The sequence below is a fragment of the Mesoplodon densirostris genome, chromosome 11 (assembly GCF_025265405.1).
Source record: "Mesoplodon densirostris isolate mMesDen1 chromosome 11, mMesDen1 primary haplotype, whole genome shotgun sequence".
NCBI lineage: Eukaryota > Metazoa > Chordata > Mammalia > Artiodactyla > Ziphiidae > Mesoplodon > Mesoplodon densirostris.
In genome coordinates this window covers 63,393,868-63,416,344 of record NC_082671.1, presented here as the reverse complement: position 1 = coordinate 63,416,344, position 22,477 = coordinate 63,393,868, and the positions used below count along the sequence as shown (strand labels likewise).

The 22,477-nt window shown below is 52.6% G+C and overlaps 1 protein-coding gene across 1 annotated transcript in view; it reads right to left on the bottom strand.

Annotated features, from left to right (window-relative positions):
* Positions 1–1,377: 1,377 nt before the first annotated feature.
* CERK (ceramide kinase) overlaps positions 1,378–22,477 on the bottom strand; it is a 52,036-nt gene continuing 30,936 nt past the window's right edge. Inside the window, exons 7-15 of the mRNA XM_060114205.1 lie at positions 20,540–20,603; positions 18,171–18,316; positions 13,796–13,870; positions 12,743–12,895; positions 8,761–8,866; positions 7,401–7,477; positions 6,500–6,705; positions 5,557–5,765; positions 1,378–3,767 (exon numbers count right to left, since the gene is read on the bottom strand). Of these exons, the coding sequence (XP_059970188.1) occupies positions 3,695–3,767; positions 5,557–5,765; positions 6,500–6,705; positions 7,401–7,477; positions 8,761–8,866; positions 12,743–12,895; positions 13,796–13,870; positions 18,171–18,316; positions 20,540–20,603 (1,109 nt within the window). The 3' untranslated portion in view covers positions 1,378–3,694. The remainder of the gene's footprint in view (positions 3,768–5,556; positions 5,766–6,499; positions 6,706–7,400; positions 7,478–8,760; positions 8,867–12,742; positions 12,896–13,795; positions 13,871–18,170; positions 18,317–20,539; positions 20,604–22,477) is intronic.

The following is a 22,477-nucleotide window of genomic DNA, read 5'->3' as shown; positions in this document are numbered from 1 at the left end:
GGAGACCTCCCCCGCCCCGTGTGTGGGAAAGCTGCCCGGCTCGCGGAGATCTGCCCCCCAGACACGCTGGAACCGGGAGGCCCAGCCCCTTCCTGCTCTGGACCCCAGTGTCCTCCACTGTCAAAGGCTGGCATCACAGCACCGGTAAGATTGGAAAGGATGATACTCAAATATTTGTGATTATAGAAAGCCCCCAAATCCGCAGAAAAGTTAAGAGGCAAGTTTCTCTGGATAGAATCTGATACATAAAAAGCCACTACATTTCTACATAAAAACAAAACTTTTAAAGGATAACAGCCTCAAAATAGGAGGTTTTTAAGAACAAATCTAAACAAAATTAAGAGACATATGGAAAAATTATTAACCTGTATTGAAAGATGCGAATGAGGACTTACATAACGGGAAATCTATGCAACATTCATAGACTGGAAAATTCAGTTTCATGATGAAAACGTCTTCTTAATACCCACAGAACGAAACAGGCTACAGAAAGTGACACAGTATGATGCCTTTATATAAAGAGCAAAACCTGAAAAACTATGCTGTCTCAGAATATAAACAGGGGAAGAAAAAATAAAACCACCTTTCTTCTACCCTCTTAGGTTTACATATCGGGGTCTGTGAATTGAACTGACCAAAGGCAAATTAGAAGGAACAGCATACAATTTTTATCTAATGCTAATATTTAATTTTTTTATGTGCCTCCAGGCCTTTGTAGAGAAGCAGTGGAGACCCAAAGAGGTGGTCAGACCCAGGGCCTTATGTGGATTTTAATAAAGGGCAATAAATTTGACAAGAAGTGACAAAGGAAAGGGAGTTTGGGCTTCTAGGGTAAAGTTAATGTATTGGGGAATTTTATATGGAGAAGCTAACGGAGGAGAAGCGTTGTTTTATTAAGGTTTGTTTGCGCAGCACCACCTCAGTGCTAACTCTGTCTCCAGGGACAAAGGGGGCCCAGGAGAGAAGAGGGGGCACACACACCCTCACAAAGAGGAAGATAGGTCCTTTCAGGCAGACGGGGGAGGGCAGAGAGCTCTTTTTGGCATCTGCCACTTCTTAACTGTCTTCCGCTCAGAACAGTCCTTATGCCAAAGTGGCACATTTGGGGGTGCCACATTCTGGTCCCCTCTCATGGGTAAAGCAAGGAAATGATACCCTCAAATTTTGAAGCAGTAGTTACCTCTTCGGTGGAGGCAGGGGAGGCTCAGTCCACAAGGGCACACAGGGAGCTTGGGGGTGAAGTTCAATTTCTTGGCATGGGTGGTAGGTACCCCATTGTTCATTTTACTCTTGTTCTTTAAGTTGTACGTGTTTTCACAAAAAATACTCTACATTGAAAAACAACAGGAAACTCGTAAGAGAAAAAAAGAAGCTACGTCCTGCCCAAAGTAACAACTTTATTTGTCTTCTCAAACATATCAGAGCAAATTTCACCATTTTCTAATCTTGAAGCCAGCAAGACTAGAAAGGAAATTAAGCCATTTTCTGCCCACACTGCCCAGTTACACGGGACTGCAGTAAGGACAGAGTCAGCCGCCCGCCCAGGGGCAGGCACGCACCGCCCTCGCTCGGCATCAGGATGGCCAGGAGGAAGGTCTGGGCCTGACTGCTGCACCAACAGGCCACACAGGAGGTTACTGACCTAGACTAACGCTGCTCAGCGACCCCAGGTTTTCACTGTCCACCCATCAGTTCTGATTTTTTCTTAAAATCCTGCAGTGTAGGCGCTGGGGTCGCTCCGCTCAGGGTCCTCACAGGCCGCAATGTCTGATAGGTACTCCGGCCCCGTGACGGGGTCATCCACAGCTCCCGGGGTGGGGCGGGGCGGTCCTTGGACAGCCACACAACCTCCAGGGGCAGCTCCAAGGTCTGTGATTTTGAATGTCAGCAAGCAGTCGGTGAATGTCGCCAAGGCACGCAGGAACCACGTGGTGTGGTGGGCTTTCTTCCTGAACGTAGAATGCCTACCCTCTGGCCTGGATGGTTTTTCTACAATTGGCAGTGCATTTCAGGGCAGGCCAGTGATTGGAAACATTTCCCAGGGACAATAAAGACTGGAGACCCTCTCGGGGACCCTGGTGAAGCAGCGCAATCAATTCCACGGCACGTCCACGGTGCCCACGGTCCCCCGCGCAGAGCTCGTGCACCTTTGGTTTCCTCCCCACCGAGGGCAAACATCAACAAGACGGCAGCATCTCTTTCTTTCTCATCCCCAGACTTTTCACTCACCCGCCAGTTATCAAATCATTCAACTTGCACAATCACTTAATAACATGGTCTCCTAAATAACCACTGTTGAGGCTGCCCTTTCACCTGCCCTGGGAGGGACTGAATGGTGAAACAGGGCATTTCAGGTGTACTTCCAAATAGGAATCGCTGCAAAGGAATTCCAAAAGTAAGCAATGTCTGTTAGATGCTAAAGCGGCTGCCCGGACCCCGCGTGACAGGCGGCGGCTGCTCACACCACCCCTCGTAACAGTCAGACTCCCTCTTCACAAATCCAAGGTGAGGCTGCATCCTCGCACGTTTCAACTAAAGCTGTTTTAGATGCGTCTTCCACGCGCTGAAGCACGAACACAAACAAAACAAGGCCCAGGCGAGGGGCGCCCCTGGGCCCGGGGAGGCCCCAGCACTTGAGCAGAAACAAATGAAAACACTGACAGTGAGGACACCGTTTATCCTCTTCTGGTTTAAAGGCCAGAACTTTCAATAAATATATAGAAATAAGTGTGAAGATAAGAAAGGAACAAACCTGGACGACGTGGTACAGACTCGGGGCTGCGCCCAAGGGAGCCCGGAGCGTGGGACCCTCCCCTGGGGGTGGGGAGCTCGGTCTGGAGTTCACACAGTCTGCGCAGGAAAGTCTCACGGGCTGCTTTCTGTCTCCCCACAAAGCCCAGCTATGGCATCCCTGCTGTGCAGATAGAAAGCTCAGGGATTCCAAATTTAAAAGAGTTAAAACCCTTGTGAGGGCTTTGCAAGCTGCCGGTTTCCAGAGCTCCTGACTTGTTCTCGCTCCCAGCTGGATTGTCTAGAAACACCACTGTGACTTTTCAAGCTACAGCATCGTTACTTGGAGTGTTCTTCTCACTCACTAGAATGGGCTACTCTGGAAGTGTCGCTTCGAGCAGGGCTATGATATTGCATTGTAGTCGCACAGGACAGAAAGGGTCCAGTAATAATGCCTTAATCGCAAGTTAAGATGCAGGTACTACAAAGGCAAAGAGAACCAACTACTTTCCACAACTTGATCACAAGCTACTACAGGGTAAGTCTTGCCAAGCAGATCGGTGACCCTGTAGACACGTGTCCTGGTGGCGTGACCTCGACGGAAAGCATTCATGTCGCGTTGTCCCTACAGTTATTGCGACAGAGCCACAAGTGGGCCGTTTTAACATCTGCGCCGTCAGCATGGTTGAAATCTAAGAAGCCAAGCACTCCCAAATCAACAAGCGCCACTCGCTGAGGATAAGTTACGTGAAACGCAACCCAAAGACTCACATAGAACTGAAAATGCCAAATATGTCCACAAAATTGTTGACAAAAGGTATTTTTTCTAAAATCAAGATTTAACTATCAAAAATAAATTTCTAAGTTTGAATGCGTATCAACATAATTGGTCTGTAGTAATTTTCTTAAATGCTGTTCCCACTTCCCAAGCACAGCAAGAAGGCTGGTGATGCGAGACGGCGTCTCAGCGGTGTGACTCCTGCTTCGAGTTCTCTTCGATTCCTCGTGCAAAGAGCCGGACCAGCTGGCAGTGGACCCTGCAGAGACAAAGGGCCACACTTAGACCCTGCGCGTCCCCTGACTCTCGGCCCCCCCAGCTGGTGGAGGGCGGAGGTGGGCCTCATGCACCAGGACGGTGGGTCTCACCGTGGCAGTCTCTGGTCCCAGCTGGCAGCAACAGGCCAGGGGCGCACAGCGACCTCCTGACACTCCTGAGAGACCTATTTTGCAAAGGGCAGCTGATGGCCAAGTGGAGATCCGGGACCCCGTAGGCCCGGTTCTAATTCCAGCGCCCCACCCGCGAGCAGAGTAACAAACCCACAGGCTGTCTCTCTCCCTGCCTCGGTCTCCTTATGAAGACTGAGCTGACGGGGCCATGGGGAGGGTCCCCTGAAGGGCAAGCCTGAGCGAGTAGAAGATGCAGGAAATGTGCAGTCACGGAAGACAAGTGTCGCCACGCCAGCCCGAGCGCCTGCCTTCCACACAGAGCCGCAGCACACGAGCGGGGCCCGGAGGTCAGCGTGGGCCCTTGGGTCCCACTGGCAGTGCCGCCATCCCACTTGATGAGTGACGTCACAGCCTCCTGAGAGATGGTTAGTCCCAAAGACCCCATAAGTAAGTGACTCGCTGTTCAAGGCAGCACAATCTTTATCAAGATGTGTAGGATATATTTCACAAAAGAATGCCTTTTTTAACTTTCAGCAATTCATAATCCGGCATTAAAAATAATTCCGTTTCCTTAACTTGTGAAATGAGTCTACAGGAGCCGAACCTCTGCACGCATGACTGGCAGGCAGGGCGGGTTCGCCTGTGACCTTGGAGCCACCTCTTGTCCTGAGATGTGAGCAGGGCGGTCCCTGCCACACTGGCCGCATCCTGGTCGCAAGAGCAGGGAGCATGCAGACTGGGACTGGGGGAGGCTGGAGAGCCTGCCCCTGCCCGTGGCTTTGGCTTGCACGCTAACGGGCAGGAGACCTAGCTGGGACCAGCAGCTGGTTGGCTGAGAAGCCATTTAAAGTGGGGATTATAAACGGGGATAATACACAGCATCCTGAAACATGGAAGGGCGCGCCCGCCACCCATCCTTCCACGCGGCGGGGGCGGGGGCCTACGGGCTCGCTCCTGACTGCCTTGCTCGTGTAACGCCCACTCTGCTATCGCCAGCGAGAGTCCAGTTTGGATTCCTTAAGGTCAACCAAGATCCTAAAGCCATTGGTCACAGGACAGAATCCTTCTAGAACTTTACAGTTCTCCCTCAGTCTCCTGTAACTGTTACACACACACCTCAATCAATAGCCTTTTTCTAAAAAACAGTTCCCTTTACTGTGTCTTTCAATGGGGCAAAAAACCACGTTCTTGGCACTCCTATTTCATCTGGCGATGTAATAAATACATATGATCAGACTGCAGATTCCCAAGTCCAAACACAGCAGGCCCAATAGGTTCAGAGCTGGAGGGGCGGGCCTGGTGCCTGGACCACAGCACGGCCGCGGGCTAGGCTCCTTGGGGCCGGAGCACCTCCGGGTGGTCAGTGGATCCAGGACTTGGAAAGTGCCCACAGGGGCGCTTTGTTAGTTTGTTTAACTAGTGAAGAGACAGGAGAGGGAATGCCAGTGCTGGCAATGCAGGATGTGGAGCAGAAAAATAAAACTGAGGGGCTTCAAAACCTGTGAAAAGACCGACCCCTCAGCATCTTTCCAAACCTGAGGTCACGGCATCTCCCTGGGGATTTCACCCGGGGAAACACACGTGCGTCTATGATGCACTCTTATGCTTTAGGCTGTGAGGGTGCCAGGCCCACAGAGCCCCAAGGCCACCTTCGCTCACCTGACCTCGATGGCAGGGCTGCTCAGAACCTCCCCATCGCAGTTCCAGGCGCTGCTGGAGACAGCGCAGCAGCACGGGGGGCGGTCGCTACACAGCTGCCCCAGTCGCTGCTTCCCGCGGCCCCGGACGCTGCCGTCCTCGTCCTCCGCAGGCTTCGACACAAACTGGAACTTCTTGACGCGATAGACTTCGACGAAAGTGAAGTCAAACTGCCAAGAGACAGCAGGACGGAAACGTGCTCTCAGCGGCGCTGCGCTGGGGGCGGGACAGCCGTCGGGGCCTCCCGGCAGCCCCGCGCCCCGCAGCTGGGGGACAAGAGGTCACCCCGACTCTCACGACCCGGTCCCATCCACAACGAATGACGCGGAGTAAAGAACTCCGCGGCTCCTGAGCAGCGACGTGTACGGTTATTTACCTTTTTAACAAGCAGTATTTTAAGAGCCACATAAAAACACTGTTGGCCCAGATCTTAAAAAAATTTCACAGCCACAAACTTTACTAAAATCATAGACTGATCAGAAGTTGCAACTGTCTGGGTATTGTTAGACTCGCCCTCCCCGGCCCCGTGTCACTACAAGGGTGCCAGTGACTAAGGAAAGGTTTGTTGGAAGAGTCTCAATAGAACCCCTTTCCGGGAGCTGAAAGATTTTGTTGTAAGTGACCAGCAAGGGCAACAGAAGGTTGCACTGCATCACTTTGTTCTGTTTTTAAATAGGAAGAGAAACATTCATGCCTCCTAGTTTCTCTGCTCAAAGACTTTATATTTTTAAATGAGATTTTACAAGGAGTAACTATGACTAAGACTTTAAAATGGGTGAAATGCAAACAAAAATCTGTCCTTCTTCCCCTTGAATTCACAGCCGATCCTACAACATACAGATCGGGGTCGCCCAGGTAGAAGCGGCCGCCGACACAGGCCATATGGAAGCAGCGGTGCCCTTACCTGGTCGCCCTGGTTGGTGTGCCTGACGAGAAACCTCAGGAAGTTGAACCGGGAGCACTTCCGGATGAGGATGAGGTCGGAAGACCCGTCTCCCAGGTGGGCGGCCGGGGAGAGCCCCTGGGGGCTCCGGGGACAAGCACAGGACATGTTGGTGGCGTTGATGGCCAGGAACTGCCCGCAGACGACCTTCCACTCTTCCACCTCCTCTGAAGCAGGAAGAAGCATCGCAGATGCTACGTTAAATCCGTTAAATCCAAGCCGGGCAGGCGGGCGTCCTGAGATGACCGGGAGGGGTCGTCTCTACAAACGCACCATGCAATCGCTTCTCAGCATCAACACAAAGAAAACCGCGCCCACCGCTGTGCCCGGCGGTCACCTCCCGAGCGGCAGAGCTGTTTCTCGGGCCCTCGCCTGGGACTTGGGACCATGATCTAGAGCAGGGGTCACCAAATCTGGCCCACCACCTACCTGACTGGGTGTGGCCTGCGAGCTAAGAATGGGTTTTACATTTTTAAATGGTTGAAAAATAAAGAAGGAAAGTATCTTGTGACGTGAAAATGACGTGAAACTCAAATTTCAGCGTCCACGAATAGTTTCTGGAGCACTGCTGAGGCCACTCCTTTCCTCTACGCCCTCGAAAAGGCCACTTGCTGACCCCCGTTCCGGACCATTCTAGGGACAGGCGCCTGGCTGGCGCCACAACAGTAGTTCAGAGGGACGTGGCAAGATGGGCCCTTCCACAAAATCCCCTCTTTTCCCCAGAGTCTGGCAAAGGCAACCACGCACTCTGCCTGGAGCTGAAGTGGAAGCAGGTGCCCCTGCAGAGAAGGGGGGGGAGGGGCGAGACCCGAGGCCCCGGAGTGCAGGTCTAGCCCCGGCCGAGCCAGCCCAGCCACGTTACCGGCGCTCTCCAAGCCGTACAGCGACCTTTTCCGCTCCTCCGCCAGCTGCTGCTTGCTCTGCCTGCAGACAAAGCACCTGGAGGACAAGAACACGCCCCCTTTGCCTGTAACCTACAGACTGCAAAAGCATTTCAATTCTTTGCATATAATAGGAAGTGCAATTTCAGAGACTTCGCTTAAAAATATTTGGTTTGCATATTGAGTTCTCAGAATCAGATCCACTCTTAAAAATTACACAGACAGCATATCCGTTTTGAAAATTGATAAACATTACAAAAAGCAAACAGCATCCCATGAGGCCCTTCTGTTGGCTCTGGGGGGCGGGCTGAGCTTGGCCCCGATGCCGGGGTGGCAGCGGATGGAGCAAAGGACAAGGTGCAGGTCCCAGCGTGGATCCCCGGCCTGAGACTTTGTTCCCTTTCACAAAACAGGTAACACAGTGGTGACTTGGTCCAGTCAGTAACGAGCAAGTAAATGGCTCAGAGCAGCTGTCGCGGGACTTGGTCGCTGGTCTGAAAGATGTTTGCGGTCCTGGGCACTGCTGGATGCAGGCCGTCGAACGGGCCAGGGGCTTTTGCTGGTGGAATTAGCTCATCAGCAACTGAGGTGGCGAGGCCGTGCCTCTAACTGTTTGATTTTATGGTCTCAAATTCTTCACTTAAAGGAGGAGAGGACCAGGGGAAGGAAGGGCCCACGTCTGAATGACTTAAAGGAGGAAGGAAAACCCCCGAGTCCATCGAAACCCCTCAGCCTCTCCGCGTCCTCAGACTGAGGAGCAGGGACGAGATGCGGGCTGTCGGGCCGCGGGTACAGGTGACCAACCTGACACTCGTTCCAGGTTAACCCGGGCACACGCTGTTGAGCACGGTGGGGACACACAGGGTGACGAGGCAGTGTGGCTCGCAGAGGGGCCCCCACTGCTGGCCCGGGGTCTGGACCGGCCTCTCCTGACCACCGAATGGGGGGACAGGGGGCCCGTCCAGCCAGCTCCACGGGCGCCCCGAGGGCGCGCACAGAGCTGTCCATAAAGGGGCTCGTCTTCATCATTTCTCACATACCCAGCAGTGGGGGACAGTGGACCCCTGCACCAGAGCAGACGGTGTGGTGTGAGCCCTCTGCTGGGTAGACGACGGGGACCAGACCTGACCCTGGGCCACCCCGTGACCCAGGACCCAGCATGGGGGACACGGCGGGACCCCCTCAGGGTGCGTGGGACCCTGATCACTGGTCAGGAGGGACCAGCACCTCCCGTCCACATTGCCAAGTACTGCCCACTCACTTCACAGCCGGAGCAAACCCCAGCCAGTCCTGCTTCTATCTCATCGTTTGAGCAGAAACACACGTAAGGGATGTGCTTACCCCGCCCGGCAGGGTTTCCTGTCCCTCGGGGAGCCCACCGTGTGCTGTGCTGGCAGGAAGGACACTGTCCCTTCGTAGCAGTGATGGGAGAGGAAGGTCTTCAAACCTGAGAACAGAGCGAGACGGAGAGACACACCCACATGCACCACTGCCTGCGCAGGAGGCCGTGCTGTCAGCGCCTGCAAAGCATGGGCGCGGGGCACCTGGCCGGGGACAGAGCGACTGCAGGAGGACATGGCCCCCTCCCACTTCAGGCTGAGCTGCCGCCACCATCACAGAGGATTGCAGGCTCCCGGCCACCAGGGCTGCCTTCCACACTGGCAAAGGGGACGTCTTGGCCACCAGTGACCCCTCGTCGTGGCCTCGACGACGTGGCCCGCAGGTTCCACCCTGTGAAGCCCCCAGCGCACCCCCAGGCTTGACCCCGTCATCCACAACTTTGGTGTCTTGGAGGAACTCGGGACAAAGACCAGGCAGCACTGCCACCAGACCGTGGCCGGCCCCTCTGGCAAACTGTGGCATGCTGTCCATCGAGCTGCCTGCACCCCCAGCATGCCCAGGCTGAGCGAGGTGAGGGGGCTGCAGAAGAAGAGTGTGAAGCGAGCAGAGGCTGGTTCACGAGGTTGAAGGAAAGAAGCCGCCTCCCAACATCGAAGTGCCAGGGGAAGCAGCAAGTGCCGCTGTAGAAGCTGCAGCCAGCGGGCCAGAAGACCTAGCTAAGATCATTCACGAAGGTGGCTCCACTAAACAACAGATTTTCCGTGCAGAGGAAACAGACTTCTACTGGAAGAAGATGCCATCTAGGACTTTCCCAGCTAGAGAGGAGAGTGAGAAGGGCACACACAGCAATGAAGAGTAGAGAAAGCCTGCACATAGCAACGAAGATCCAACACACCAAAAATAAATCAATGAATTAATTTTTTTAAAAAAGAAAAAAGAAAAGAAAAGAAAGTTGAAATGACTCCTTGACCCATGGGCTGCAGAATGAACGCTGTGTTGTCAGGCATGAAAACAACATGAATCTCGTCCATCTCCCTCAGAGCTCTCGGGTGACCAGGTGCATTGTCACTGACCAGTAACATTTTGAAAAATCTTTTTTTCTGAGCAGTACGTCTCAACAGTGGGCTTAAAATAGTTAATCATGTTGTAAATAGATGTGTTTATAAACAGGCTTTGTTGTTCCATTTACAGAGCACAGGCAGAGTGGATTTAGCATAATTCTTAGGGCCCCAGGATTTTCAGATGGTAAATGAGCACCGGCTTCAACTTAAAGCCACCACTAACAGAAGAGTCAGCCTGTCCTTTGAAGCTTTGAAGCCAGGCAGCTGCACTACCAGGGAAGTCCCCATTTCAACTTTCAAGTCTTACTCCTTAAGAAATACATTTTGTAAGGCTATAGTTGCCACAGACAGTAATTTCTCTCATGGATCTGGGCAAAGTAAACCAAAAACCTTCACCATCCAGATGCCATTAAGAACATCTGGGATGATTCATGGGAAGAGGTCAAAATGTCAACATTAACAGGAGTTTGGAAGAAGTGGATTCCAACCCTCCTGGATGACTTGGAGGGGTTCAGACCTCAGTGGAGGAAGTCACTGCAGATGTGGTGGAAACAGCAAGAGAACTAGAATCAGAAGTGGAGCCTGGGACTTCCCTGGTGGCACAGTGGTTAAGAATCCATCTGCCAATGCAGGGGTCACGGGTTCAAGCCCTGGTCCGGGAAGATCCCACATGCCACGGAGCAACTAAGCCTGTGTGCCACAACTACTGAGCCTGCACTCTGGAGCCCGCGAGCCACAACTACTGAGCCCATGTGCCACAACTACTGAAGCCCGCACGCCTAGAGCCTGAGCTCTGCAACAAGAGAAGCCACCCCAATGAGAAGCCAGAGCACCACAATGAAGAGTAGCCCCCGCTCGCGGCAACTAGAGAAAGCCCGCACACAGCAACAAAGACCCAACGCAGCCAAAAATAAAATAAATAAATAAATTTATTTTTTTTAAAAAAGTTAAAAAAAAAAGAAGTGGAGCCTGAAGATGGGACCATACTGCTGCATCTCATGATAAAACGTTAATGGGTGAGGAGTTGCTTCTTATGGATGAGCAAAGAGAGCAGCTTCTTGAGATGGAATCTACTCCTGGTGAAGACACCGTGGAGATTGTTAAAATGACAGCAAAGGATGTAGAATATGACGTAAACTTAGCTGATAAAGCAGCGGCAGGGTCTGAGAGGACTCCACTTTTGAAAGAAGTTCTACTGTGGGGAAAGTGCTATCAAATTTCACTGCAGGCTACAGAGCAATCGTTCCTGAAAGGAAGAGTCAACTGATGCAGCAGACTTCACTGCTGTCGTATTTTAAGGCAACACGGCGGCCCCCCACAGCCCTCAGCACTCCCGACCCTGATCCATCAGCAGCCGTCCGCCTCGAGGCAAGACCCAGCACAAAGATTACAACTTACTGAAGGCACAGGTGATGGGGAGCACTTTTTAACCATGAAGGATTTTTAAATTAAGGTATATATCTTTTTTAGACATAATGCTATTGCACACTTAACAGACTACAGTATAGGCTAAACATAACTTTTATATGCACTGGGAATGCGAAAAATTCATGTGACTTGCTTTGTTTTGATATTTGCTTTCTTAAGGTGGTCTGGAACTGAACCCTAAATATCTCCAAAGGTGTGCCTGTAAATTTACCCAAAAGTAACCTATAAAGGGCAGTGACCAGAGAAATGACACTCATTAAATACAGTCAAGCCATCATCAAAAAAATCTACAAACAATTAATGCTGGAGAGGGTGTGGAGAAAAGGGAACCCTCTTGTACTGTTGGTGGGAATGTAAATTGATACAGCCACTATGGAGAACAGTATGGAGGTTCCTTAAAACACTAAAAATAGAACTACCATACGACCCAGCAATCGCACTACTGGGCATATACCCTGAGAAAACCATAATTCAAAAAGAGTCATGTACCCCAATGTTCATTGCAGCACTAGTTACGATAGCCAGGACATAGAAGCAACCTAAGTGTCCATCGACAGATGAATGGATAAAGAAGATGTGGCACATATATACAATGGAATATTACTCAGCCATAAAAAGAAACGAAATTGAGTTATTTGTAGTGAGGTGGATGGACCTAGAGTCTGTCACACGGAGTGAAGTTAAGTCACAAAGAGAAAAACAAATACCGTATGCTAACACATATATATGGAATCTTAAAAAAAAAAAAAAAAAGTCCTGAAGAACCTAGGGGCAGGACAGGAATAAAGACGCAGACGTAGAGAATGGACTTGAGGACATGGGGAGGGGGAAGGGTAAGCTGGGACGAAGTGAGAGAGTGGCATGGACATATATACACTACCAAACGTAAAATAGCTAGCTAGTGGGAAGCAGCCGCATAGCACAGGGAGATCAGCTTGGTGCTTTGTGACCACCCTGAGGGGTGGGATAGGGAGGGTGGGAGGGAGACGCAAGAGGGAGGAGATATGGGGATATATGTATACATATGGCTGACTCACTTTGTCATACAGTGGAAACTAACACAACAGTGTAAAGCAATTATATTCCAATAAAGATGTTAAAAAATAAAATAAAATAGTACTATAAGTCCCTGCAAATAAATAAATAAATACAGCCAAGGAATTCATCTCAGCAACAAGTGTCAAACTTTGAATCCTACATCCTTTCAAACTTTTTTCTGCGTTTAAACGCATTTGAAGGCTGAAAGGGTGGTGCTGCACGTGACCTGGAAGCGCAGACCATCACTTGTTTGTATGATCTGGGATCGACCTCCATTCCTCTCCGTACCAGCTCTGAGCAGATGTGAGAACTGGCCCGTGACCGACGGCAGCGGTTCTCCGGGCACCCGGGACCCGTCAGACTCTCGGCCCTTGGTTTCCATCTGTGAACGAGGCCCCACCTTGAGCGAGGCGGAGGCCGTGTGTGGAAGCTCCCGGCGTGTTACTCTGAGTTACCTGAAAAGTCATATCTGACGAGACCCATCCACCGCTTCTTCTCACTGTCCTTGATGATGTCCCCGTAGAAGCCGTAGCCCAGCAGGGACACCGAGTACCGCAGCAGCGTGCTGTTGTGATGCACAGAGGACACGTCCATGTACAGCGAGTCCCCTGCAGAGAGAAGCCAGGGTGGAAACCGCGCCCCTCCGCCTGTTCCCCTGCACAGCCCCCGGCGGCCATGACGGAGCCACGAATTAAAGCGTGAGATAGGCAGAAGGCAGTCGAGGCCGTGGTCTGTTCTCCAGGGGTGCCCAGCCTCCTGCTCTCGACTCAAGTGACTAAACTTGACTCAAATTTCCTAAGTGGGCTTGGAAAGCTGTTCCGTAAGGAGGGGAAAACAATGTGACCGTGAAGCTTGCTAAACGCCACTAATTGAAAGGAAGGTGGAAAAGGCGCCTGGCATTCTCAAATGTAAAATCACACACGTACCATCTGTAAACACAGCCGTTCTGTGACTTTGGATGGGACGTGAGTAGCACTGCCATCAGGGACAAGGACGGGCAGAGGGAGCCACACGTGTGCCCTGAAGGCTCCTGGACAGCTCTGAGCAGCATTACAAGCAGCGTGGGGCTTCCTACCCCGGGGGATGCGCTTTCTAGAGGAGCAGGGAGGGAGGGGGTGTGACTGGGGAGGCCTGTCCCCACAGGGCGACAAGGGGCTGAGTCCCGAGCAGGGATGAGGGCTGACAGCAGGGCTCCAGATGAGGGGGTGGACGTGTCAGGGCAGAGGAGCACCTGGCCAGCGCAGGGGACGCAATGGAGAACCAGCGGGGCACAGGCGCCAGGCACCCCCACTGCTCTGGGGAGGGCACCAGAGGGTTCTGAGCAGAGCAACGCTTCTGTTTCTGAAGGTCACCCCGCTGGATGGGATGGGAAGTGGCAGGGAAGGGTGGCAGCCAGGGCCCTGCGGGCGGACGGACGGGCACCCGCACGGCGAGGCGGGCCGACACCCGCGTGTGCCCGGGGACCTGGGACAGAGCAAGCCAAGTGCGGCACTGAGAGAGGCACCTACCCACGACGATGTGCAGAGCCGAGGTCTCCGCGTCGTTCGTGCCAACCGTTGAGTAACACACACAGTCTGTCGACCCTAAAAGGGGGAAAGGGCCTTAATGTCACTGCGGTCACTTAAGATCCCAGCCTGTCTCCAAGAGGATGAGTGGTAAGCTCTGCCGCTTCTTCCACGGCCCTGGAGTAACTAAGAAGGAATAAACTCCGTTTGCCTACAAAACTAGTCACTGAGGTTGGTTCATCAAGAATACTGAGATTGGCCTTGACTACCATCAAGCAGCTCCTCACAGAGTTCAGAGACCCCTCCTGAGCCCGTCTGGGGGGCAGGGCCCCCAGGAAGCCCCTGCAGCGGTGGCGGTGGGGCGCCAGGGCACAAGGCTCAGCGCCCTGCACGGTGTCTCCGCTCCTGGCTGCCACAACAGCGGGCAGCAGCCCTGGGGCTCCAGACCACAAGACCAAAGGGACTCTGCAGTGGGAAAGTGCATGCAAAGCAACAACAGCTCGTGGAGGTCACGGAAAAAGCACCGCAGACCTGTGCGCGGCGAGAGACCCGGAGCCTCAGCCCACCCCTGGGTCATGAGGGCGCAGCAGCTGCCGGCTGACAGATGTGAGGGGCCAGCGGGACCCGCTCTGAACCCCATGGGCTCGGCCGGGGCTCTGCCTCCTCCTGCCCACACCCCTGTCTATAAAGTGGAGGTGACCTCAGAGCACCCAGCTAGCGCCTGGATCCCGACGGCACGGCAGTGGTGCTACGGGTCCTCCCTCGGTCTGTCCTGGTTCTAACTGGGTCATCAGCAACGTCTCTGTTCTCCACCTGAGTGGGCAGAAAATCTCCTGGGTGCTTATTTATAACAGACTCCTGAGCGCCCCCCGCCCCGCCCCAAGATCCTGACTCAGTAGGTTTGGGTTGGGGCTGAGCAATCTGAATTTTAACACGTCTGCTGAATAGCCGAAAACCCTAGTCTAGCTTTCCCAAGAATAAACCCTGACGGTATCCAGAATTGCACCATAAATGTTGCCTCAGACACACAACCAACACAGGTTGAGGCCCATCAGGGAATAACCATCCTGTTAACAGGTACACAAGCTCTGGCCGCAGGCAGGATCCAGATGCTGTGCCCTTAGGCCCCGAACATTCTATAAGGCCCTCAGCCTAAGTGGAGCCTGAAAGTCCCTGGTTCTAAATAGAAGTGCTGGATCGCAGGCAGTGTTTGTCATCTCTTAGAGCAACAGAATCTGGTCCAGTTGGAGATCAGAGCAGAAGCCTCTTAACTATTTAATCTAAGCTAACATATGCCTTCTTATGGTCGGAAATTTATATAAACACATACAGATTCATATATTTTTAATATGTATATTTTTCTTTTTTGTTAATCTTTTTTTTTTTTTTTTTTTTTTTTTGTGGTACGCGGGCCTCTCACTGTTGTGGCCTCTCCCGTTGCGGAGCACGGGCTCCGGACGCACAGGCTCAGCGGCCATGGCGCACGGGCCCAGCCGCTCCACGGCATGTGGGATTCTCCCGGACCGGGGCACGAACCCACGCCCCCTGCATCGGCAGGCGGACTCTCAACCACTGCGCCACCAGGGAAGCCCCTTTTTTGTTAATCTTAACCTGAAGACTTGAATGACATCTCATTCCAAAAATGAGCCGAAAAGTAAAACGGTTTAAATGAACATTTAAGATTACAGGAGTGACTAATTCTTAAAATGGAATTAACAGTATTTAAGGAAAACTACATGGTTTCAGACTATCTTCCACACCCTTATTTTTCTAACTGAGGGTACCCAAATAACGGGTATAAACATTTCTGACAAAATAAACTACAAAAGAGCCATGAAATTAACTTGAAGCACACCTTCATATCCCTAGAACTTCCCAGAATTTCCAGAGCCCGCTTGCTCCCCTTACGTGCCTACTGTACTGTGTACTTTCTTCACAAACCATCCTTTAGAACAAAAACTGATCAGACATCCAACATCCCCTGCATTTTTAAAATAATTAATTAATTATTTTATTTTTATTTTTGGCCGCCTTGGGTCCTTGCTGCTGCGCACAGGCTTTCTCTAGTTGTGGCGAGCGGGGGCTACTCTTCGTTGCAGTGCACGGGCTTCTCATTGCCGTGGCTTCTCTTGTTGCGGAGCACAGGCTCTAGGCATGTGGGCTTCAGTAGTTGTGGTGCATGGGCTCAGAAGTTGTGGCTCGCGGGCTCTAAAGCACAGGCTCAGTAGTTGTGGCACATGGGCTTAGTTGCTCCGCGGCATGTGGGATCTTCCCGGAACGGGGCTCGAACCTGAGTTCCCTGCATTGGCAGGCAGACTCTTAACGACTGCGCCACCAGGGAAGTCCCCTCCCCTGCATTTTATCAGATATAACTTGTATACCCAGCAATCTTTTAATCAGTAGAAATTCAGCAGTGATCTCAAATAAAAATGAAGAAACAAGTGGTCTGCACTTTGCACCATGTCCTTTTGACCTTTAAAGTCCCTCTTTATTTCTGGGCCTATCTAGAATCTAACTGCTCTATTAAACATGTTAGAATCAAGTTGAAAGTCTCATAAAGGGATCTGTCTCGAGTAGGGAAAAAACCCCAGCACTTCTGACCTGCTGCATCATCCTTTTTACAGCCACAACAAAGATCGGCCCTTTTTGATGACCCTTCTCAACGACAGCATCTTGTCATAGAAGCTGCTTGAGAGGCACCTCGTGTGGGAACAGTGGGCATGACAGGGACAGGCTGAAGGCCGCTGGTCAGACAGTCAGTCCTGGCCGCACCTGGGGCAAACCACCGGCTCTAGAGGGCTGGGCTGGACGTGGCCCACTTTTCAGAGTTCATTCACTAGGAACTAACTGCAAACACTTCCACTGAGGGTGTGAGATGGCGCAGAACCTACAGGCACCTGAACTCTACAGAAAAAAGCAGAGGGCTCAGTGGGGGCTGCCCTGGGCTGGGGCACACGCATTCACTGTCACCCAAGTCCTTAGGGCAACAAATAGGGTAAGTGAACCGAGTTTCTAGTAGGTTTCAGGGGTTACTTTGCTGAAAAATTAGATTTTTAAAGAAGGTACTCAGCTCAGCATCCTCCACGGGGCCACCTCGCCACCTGCCCCCCCGCAGCTCCCACCCCCACTCTGCCTCTCACTCACCCTGCTCACGTCGGCACCACCCACAGCCAAGCCTGTTCTTGCCTCGGGGTCATCGCCTGGGCTGCTCCTCCAGCCTAGAACATCGTGCCCCAGATGCAGGGCGCTGTCCCCCGCCCTTCAGGCCTCTGAGTGGGATCACAGGTGAAAGGCCCCTTGCGCCCGTCCGGACCGTGCTCCCCCAGGCCCCACTGCTCTGTTCTCTCCGTTTCATGCTAATCACCTGCCTCTCCCCTGGATTCCCTGCATCCCCGCCTTGTTCCTTCGCGAGGCCCCCAGCGAGGCCGGCCCACAGGAGGCCAGCAGAACGTACGCACAAGGACCCACCGAGGGAACGGACAGCCGGAGCACGGGGCATCTGCGGGCTGCGGACCCCTGTGCTTCGGGCTGGCGGCCGGGGCACCAGCAGACAGCCGCTTAAGGGCAGGGGGACGTCTGATCCTTTTTCGTCCCCAAAACATCACTTCTCGCTTGTTTAACATTCAGTCTGCTTCCAACAGCTCACTGTCCCCTCTGGGGACAACGTAACTCCCCAGTTATCTCTGTGCGGTGAAGACTTTAACCCAGAGGGAGTGCCAGCTCCAGACATAAGATCTGGTTTGTCCCGGGCGCCAGGAGCCTCCTGACACCCAGCCCCTCTGCCCCAGAGCCACCTGCAGCCTCCCCCACCTCCTCGAGGCCCCACCTGGGAGGCGGCCCTCCCGGAAGCTGTGTCACCCGGCCCAGGGCAGAGGCAGCGGGCATGTGCCCTTCTTCGTGCAAGCACAGTCTGGGCACTGCCGTCTCCCCGCCCCCACCCCGCCGGCTTAACGGGTGTGATTCTCCTAAGAGCTGGGTGCTTCCCGGAGACACCAAACACGCCGAGCTGGCCACCTCAGGACACGGCACGGCCGGTCCCTGTCCTGCTCACACCCCGAGGCCTCCCGCCCCGACGTGCAGCCCCCGGCCCCGGGTACCCGTCACTTCTTCCAGGACACCGCCCGCCCCCCAGGCTCCCCTTCTCCTGCACTGTGCTCTGGGCCTCCCCCATCCCACCCACTGCCAAACGGCCATCCCTCTGAGAGCAAGGACTGTGCTCCCGGCGCCTGGCAGGAAGCAGGTGTCCTGGGGGGACGGCAGGACCCCTTCCCGCACGCAGCGGCGGTCCTGTGTCAGGTGCGTGGAGGGAAGAGCACACCTGAAATTAAGGGATGAGCCTCAAGGAAAACCCAAGGGTGCCCCCTCCCGGCCCGCGTACCCGCAGGGATGATGCCGATCCTCAGCGGGCTGGGCACAAGCGCCGCCCGGGGCTGGTCCTGGTCCACGCCGGCGTCCCTCTGCGTCCTGCCCACCAGGCCGTGCAGGACCTCGCTGAACATGCCGTCTCCACCCACACAGACGATGCTGCAGGAAGAACACAGGGGTCAGGCCCTCAGCACCCGCCCCGCACCACCAGGCCCCTCCTGCGCTGGCCTCCGAGCCGCCACCCAGGCCGCAGCTGTGCCCGTGCCCCGCCGGCCGGCAGAGTCCCCACCCATCTCGGTTCACTCCCTGCTCCCGCGGCAGACCTCTTTAGACCCTCGTGTCTGCGTCCAAGCCCTGCGGGGAGAGACTCCTGATGCCCGCCGTAGCCACACGGCCAGGCTCTGACAGGTCGAGAAGGGCAGGGCCTGGGGCCAAGCTGCAGAGGATGCCCCTTCCTTCCCTAGCAGGCTAGGTGGACGAAAAACAAGCAGACAAAACATGAGCTCAGCAGGCATCTACCCTCTGCCTTGCAGCCCCTGAACAAGGTCTTCAGGAACTCGGCCTCGGGGGCAGGTGACACGTGGCTTCTTCCCTCCCCGATGCTCCCCCACCCCTCCCCCACTCATGACCCACTCCCGCCGTGGGACCCTAATCCGCCTCCCTGACCCCTCCCCACTCCGGGGAGCCTCTTCACACTGCCTGAGGTCCCCAGCGGCACAGCTGCCCAGATGAGACCCTAGAGCCTTCTTGGGGCCCTGGGATGGGGCACAGGGACACTCAGGACGCCGCCGCTCCTGGTCACAAAGCTCGCCGTCCAGCCCTTGGCTGCCCCTCAGCCTTCACGCTGACCCAGCTGGAGGGGGCCCACAGCTCAGCTGGCATCCCCCATACCGAGACCTGCTTCAGCTCAGCTCCTTGCTGGATGACACTTGGTGAGGACTCGGTCACGGGGACCGGCCGGTGCTCCCCCAGACGTCCTGGAGAGCAGCCCTGCTGCCTCTGCCACTGGCCAGCCAGCTCTTGCCCAAGACCCATAACCTCTGGCAGCTTAGCTTCCCTGGGTCCAATCCTCATTGCTACTTTCCACGCAGCTTTCAAGAGTATCTTTCCGGGGCTTCCCTGGTGGCGCAACGGTTAAGAATCCGCCTGACAGTGCGGGGGACACGAGTTCGATGCCTGGTCCGGGAAGATCCCATATGCCGTGGAGCAACTAAGCCTGTGTGCCACAACTACTGAGCCTGCGCTCTAGACCCAAGAGCCACAACTACCGAGCCCGCGTGCCACAACTACTGAAGCCCGTGTGCCTAGAGCCCATGCTCCGCAACAAGAGAAGCCACTGCAATGGGAACCCCGCACACCACAATGAAAAGTAGCCCCTGCTCGCCGTAACTAGAGAAAGCCCGCGCACAGCAACAAAGGCCCAACGCAGCCAAAAATAAATAAATAAAATAAATAAATTAAAACAAAAGTATCTTTCCAAAACACCCGAGCCTATAGCATATCTACGTACAAGCTTTCCGGGGATCCTCACCACCTTTCCCCAGCCTCATCTGTTCATTCACGGAGCACCTGCCGTGTGCCAGCCCTGTGCCAGGCGCCGGGGACAGCTGTGCACAAGGCAGAGGAGGCCGGCTCTCCAGGAGCTGACATGCCAGCAGGTACAGACGCAACACAGATGCAGAGTCACACTCGGGGCCGGTGCCTCCCGCGGGGACGAGCACAGCACCCACTCTGCGCTGTCGCAGCCAGAAACGCACAAGCAGGTCCTGACCAAGAGGAAACCTCAGACAGACCCAAAACCAATGGACATGCTGCAAAGGCACTGGCCTGTTCTCTCAAAATTCAGCCACACCAAGAAGGCTGAGGATCTGGTCCAGGTCACGGGAGGCTAGAGACACACCCACTGAGTCTGAAGGCAATGTATGATCCAGGGCTCTTCTGCCTTAGGGAGTAATGGGACAGCAGGCAGAGTCTGATAAGGACAGTAAATGGGTAACGGCCTTTGTATCAGTGCTAATCTCCTGGTTTTGATTACTGCATTTTAGTTCTGTAAGAGAATATCCTTGCTTTTAGGAAATATACACAAATATTTAGGGACGAAAGCTGATCATGTCTATAACATACTTTCAAACGATACAGAAAAAATTTCTGTACGTAGGTGGTAAGACTGAAAAGGAAAACAAAACTATTACACGGTGGTTTTCCAAGGAGAAGGACATGACTGAACTCTTCTGCCTTTCCTAATTTTCTAGAAGACGGTTTATTTTACTTCTACAACTAGGAAAAAAGGTGTAAGGAAAGGGAGTGAATAAAATGAAGAGAGATGGGTAAAACTTGATGAGAATTGACTATTTATTAGTCAGATGAAAGACGCTTACTTACCCGTCATATTTGTCTATATTGAGCTCATATAAACTCTCCTTGGCATGATTAGCATGCTCAGTAACTGTGGGAAAAAAACATATTACATTATAGAGTTTACACTCAAGTCTGTGAATCCTCTTTAAAATGAAAGGCAAGTAAACCATGCTTTTAAAATGAGGTCCTATAAAACCTTCAGGAGGGTTTCCTGTAAGAAACCCCTCCTTCGATCTTACCCAAATTCCTTTCACGGACAGGGATGCTGACCTTGGGAACAGGACCTCTCAGAATACACTCTGCTGGGTAGGACATCTCATTCTTGGCATTTTTAAAAAATTAATTAATTTATTTATTTTTGGCTGTGTTGGGTCTTCGTTATTGCGCGTAGGCTTTCTCTAGTAGCGGCGAGCGGGGGCTACTCTCCGTTGCGGTGCATGGGCTTCTCATTGTGGTGGCTTCTCTCGTTGTGGAGCACGGGCTCTAGGTGCGCGGGCTTCAGTAGTTGCGGCTCACGGGCTCTAGAGCACAGGCTCATTAGTTGTGGCGCACGGGATTAGTTGCTCCGCAGCATGTGGGATCTTCCCGGACCAGGGCTCGAACCCGTGTCCCCTGCACTGGCAGGCGGATTCTCAACCACTGCACCACCAGGGAAGTCCCACGTTCTTGGCATTTAATTGCCAACAAATAACTTTTTTTGGAAGAGATTACGTCTTCTATTTTATAGTTTTCCCTTATTATCCAAGGGACTTGGAAAATTTTAGAATATACCAAAATGTAGAAGAAAGAAAATGTTAGTCCATAGTCTGTACACTCACTGTAACAAAAACTCTCTTTTTTTAAAAAAAAATTATTAATTCTTTTATTTGGGTGCACCAGGTCTTAGTTGCGGCACGTGGGATCTTCGTTGCCGCGTGCAGGATCTTCATTTGTGGCATGCGGATCTTTAGTTGCAGCATGCATGTGGGATCTAGTTCCCTAACCGGGATCGAACCCGGGCCCCCTGCATTGGGAGCGCGCAGTCTTAGCCACTGGACCACCAGGGAATTCCCAACAAAAACTCTCTTGAAATTCACTGTACACACGATTTTGTGTCCTTGTTTTCCCAACATCTTATCACAATCCCTTTTTCATCGTTAAAAATTCCTAGTAAAGACCATTTTAAAGAGCTACATACTATTCCTTCAGATTCACCACAATTATATCTTTATGCTTCCTGTTCGGGGGTATAAGTGGCTTCCAGTGTTTTGTTTTTATAAAAATGAGGCAACAGACACCTGTGTACCTCACCTTCTGTTTACAGCTGATGGTTTTCTCAGGAAAGTTTAGAAAACTTTAAGATTGGATAAAAACCCCCTCCTTTTTGAGGCTCTTGACCCGCACTGCCAAGTGGCCCTTTAATAAGTTTACACAAAACCCTCAAATCTCTGAAGGGAGAAACCGTCTCCCTACACCCTCCCAGCATCTAGAACTTGCTCTGAAACTCGGTACCGCAAACGTGGCATTGCATTGTGTTTCTTAAAAATACCACTTACTGGTGAAATGATTTCTAAGCCTTACTAATTGCTTGTATCTCTTGCAAGAATTTTCTGTGCATAATCTTTGTCCTTTTATCCTTAGTGTTTTTCCTGAGTGCTTTTTATATGCTAATACTTAGCTAGAGCAGTCTACGTTCTTTACTTTGTATTCTTCTCATTCTGGTATGCCAAAAAACCCAACATTTCAGTTTGTTAAAATTATCTTAAACAGGGAATTCCCTGGTGGTCCAGGGGTTAGGACTCGGCGCTTGCACTGCTGGGGCCCGGGTTCAACCCCTGGTTGGGGAACTAAAATCCTGCTAGCTGCAAAGCATGGCCAAAAAAAAAAAAAAAAAAAAAAAAAAAAAATCTTAACACAATAAGAATCTTCCCTAGTGACCATATCTGAGTCATTCTCAACTTTACTCCTACAGAGACTTTGCGC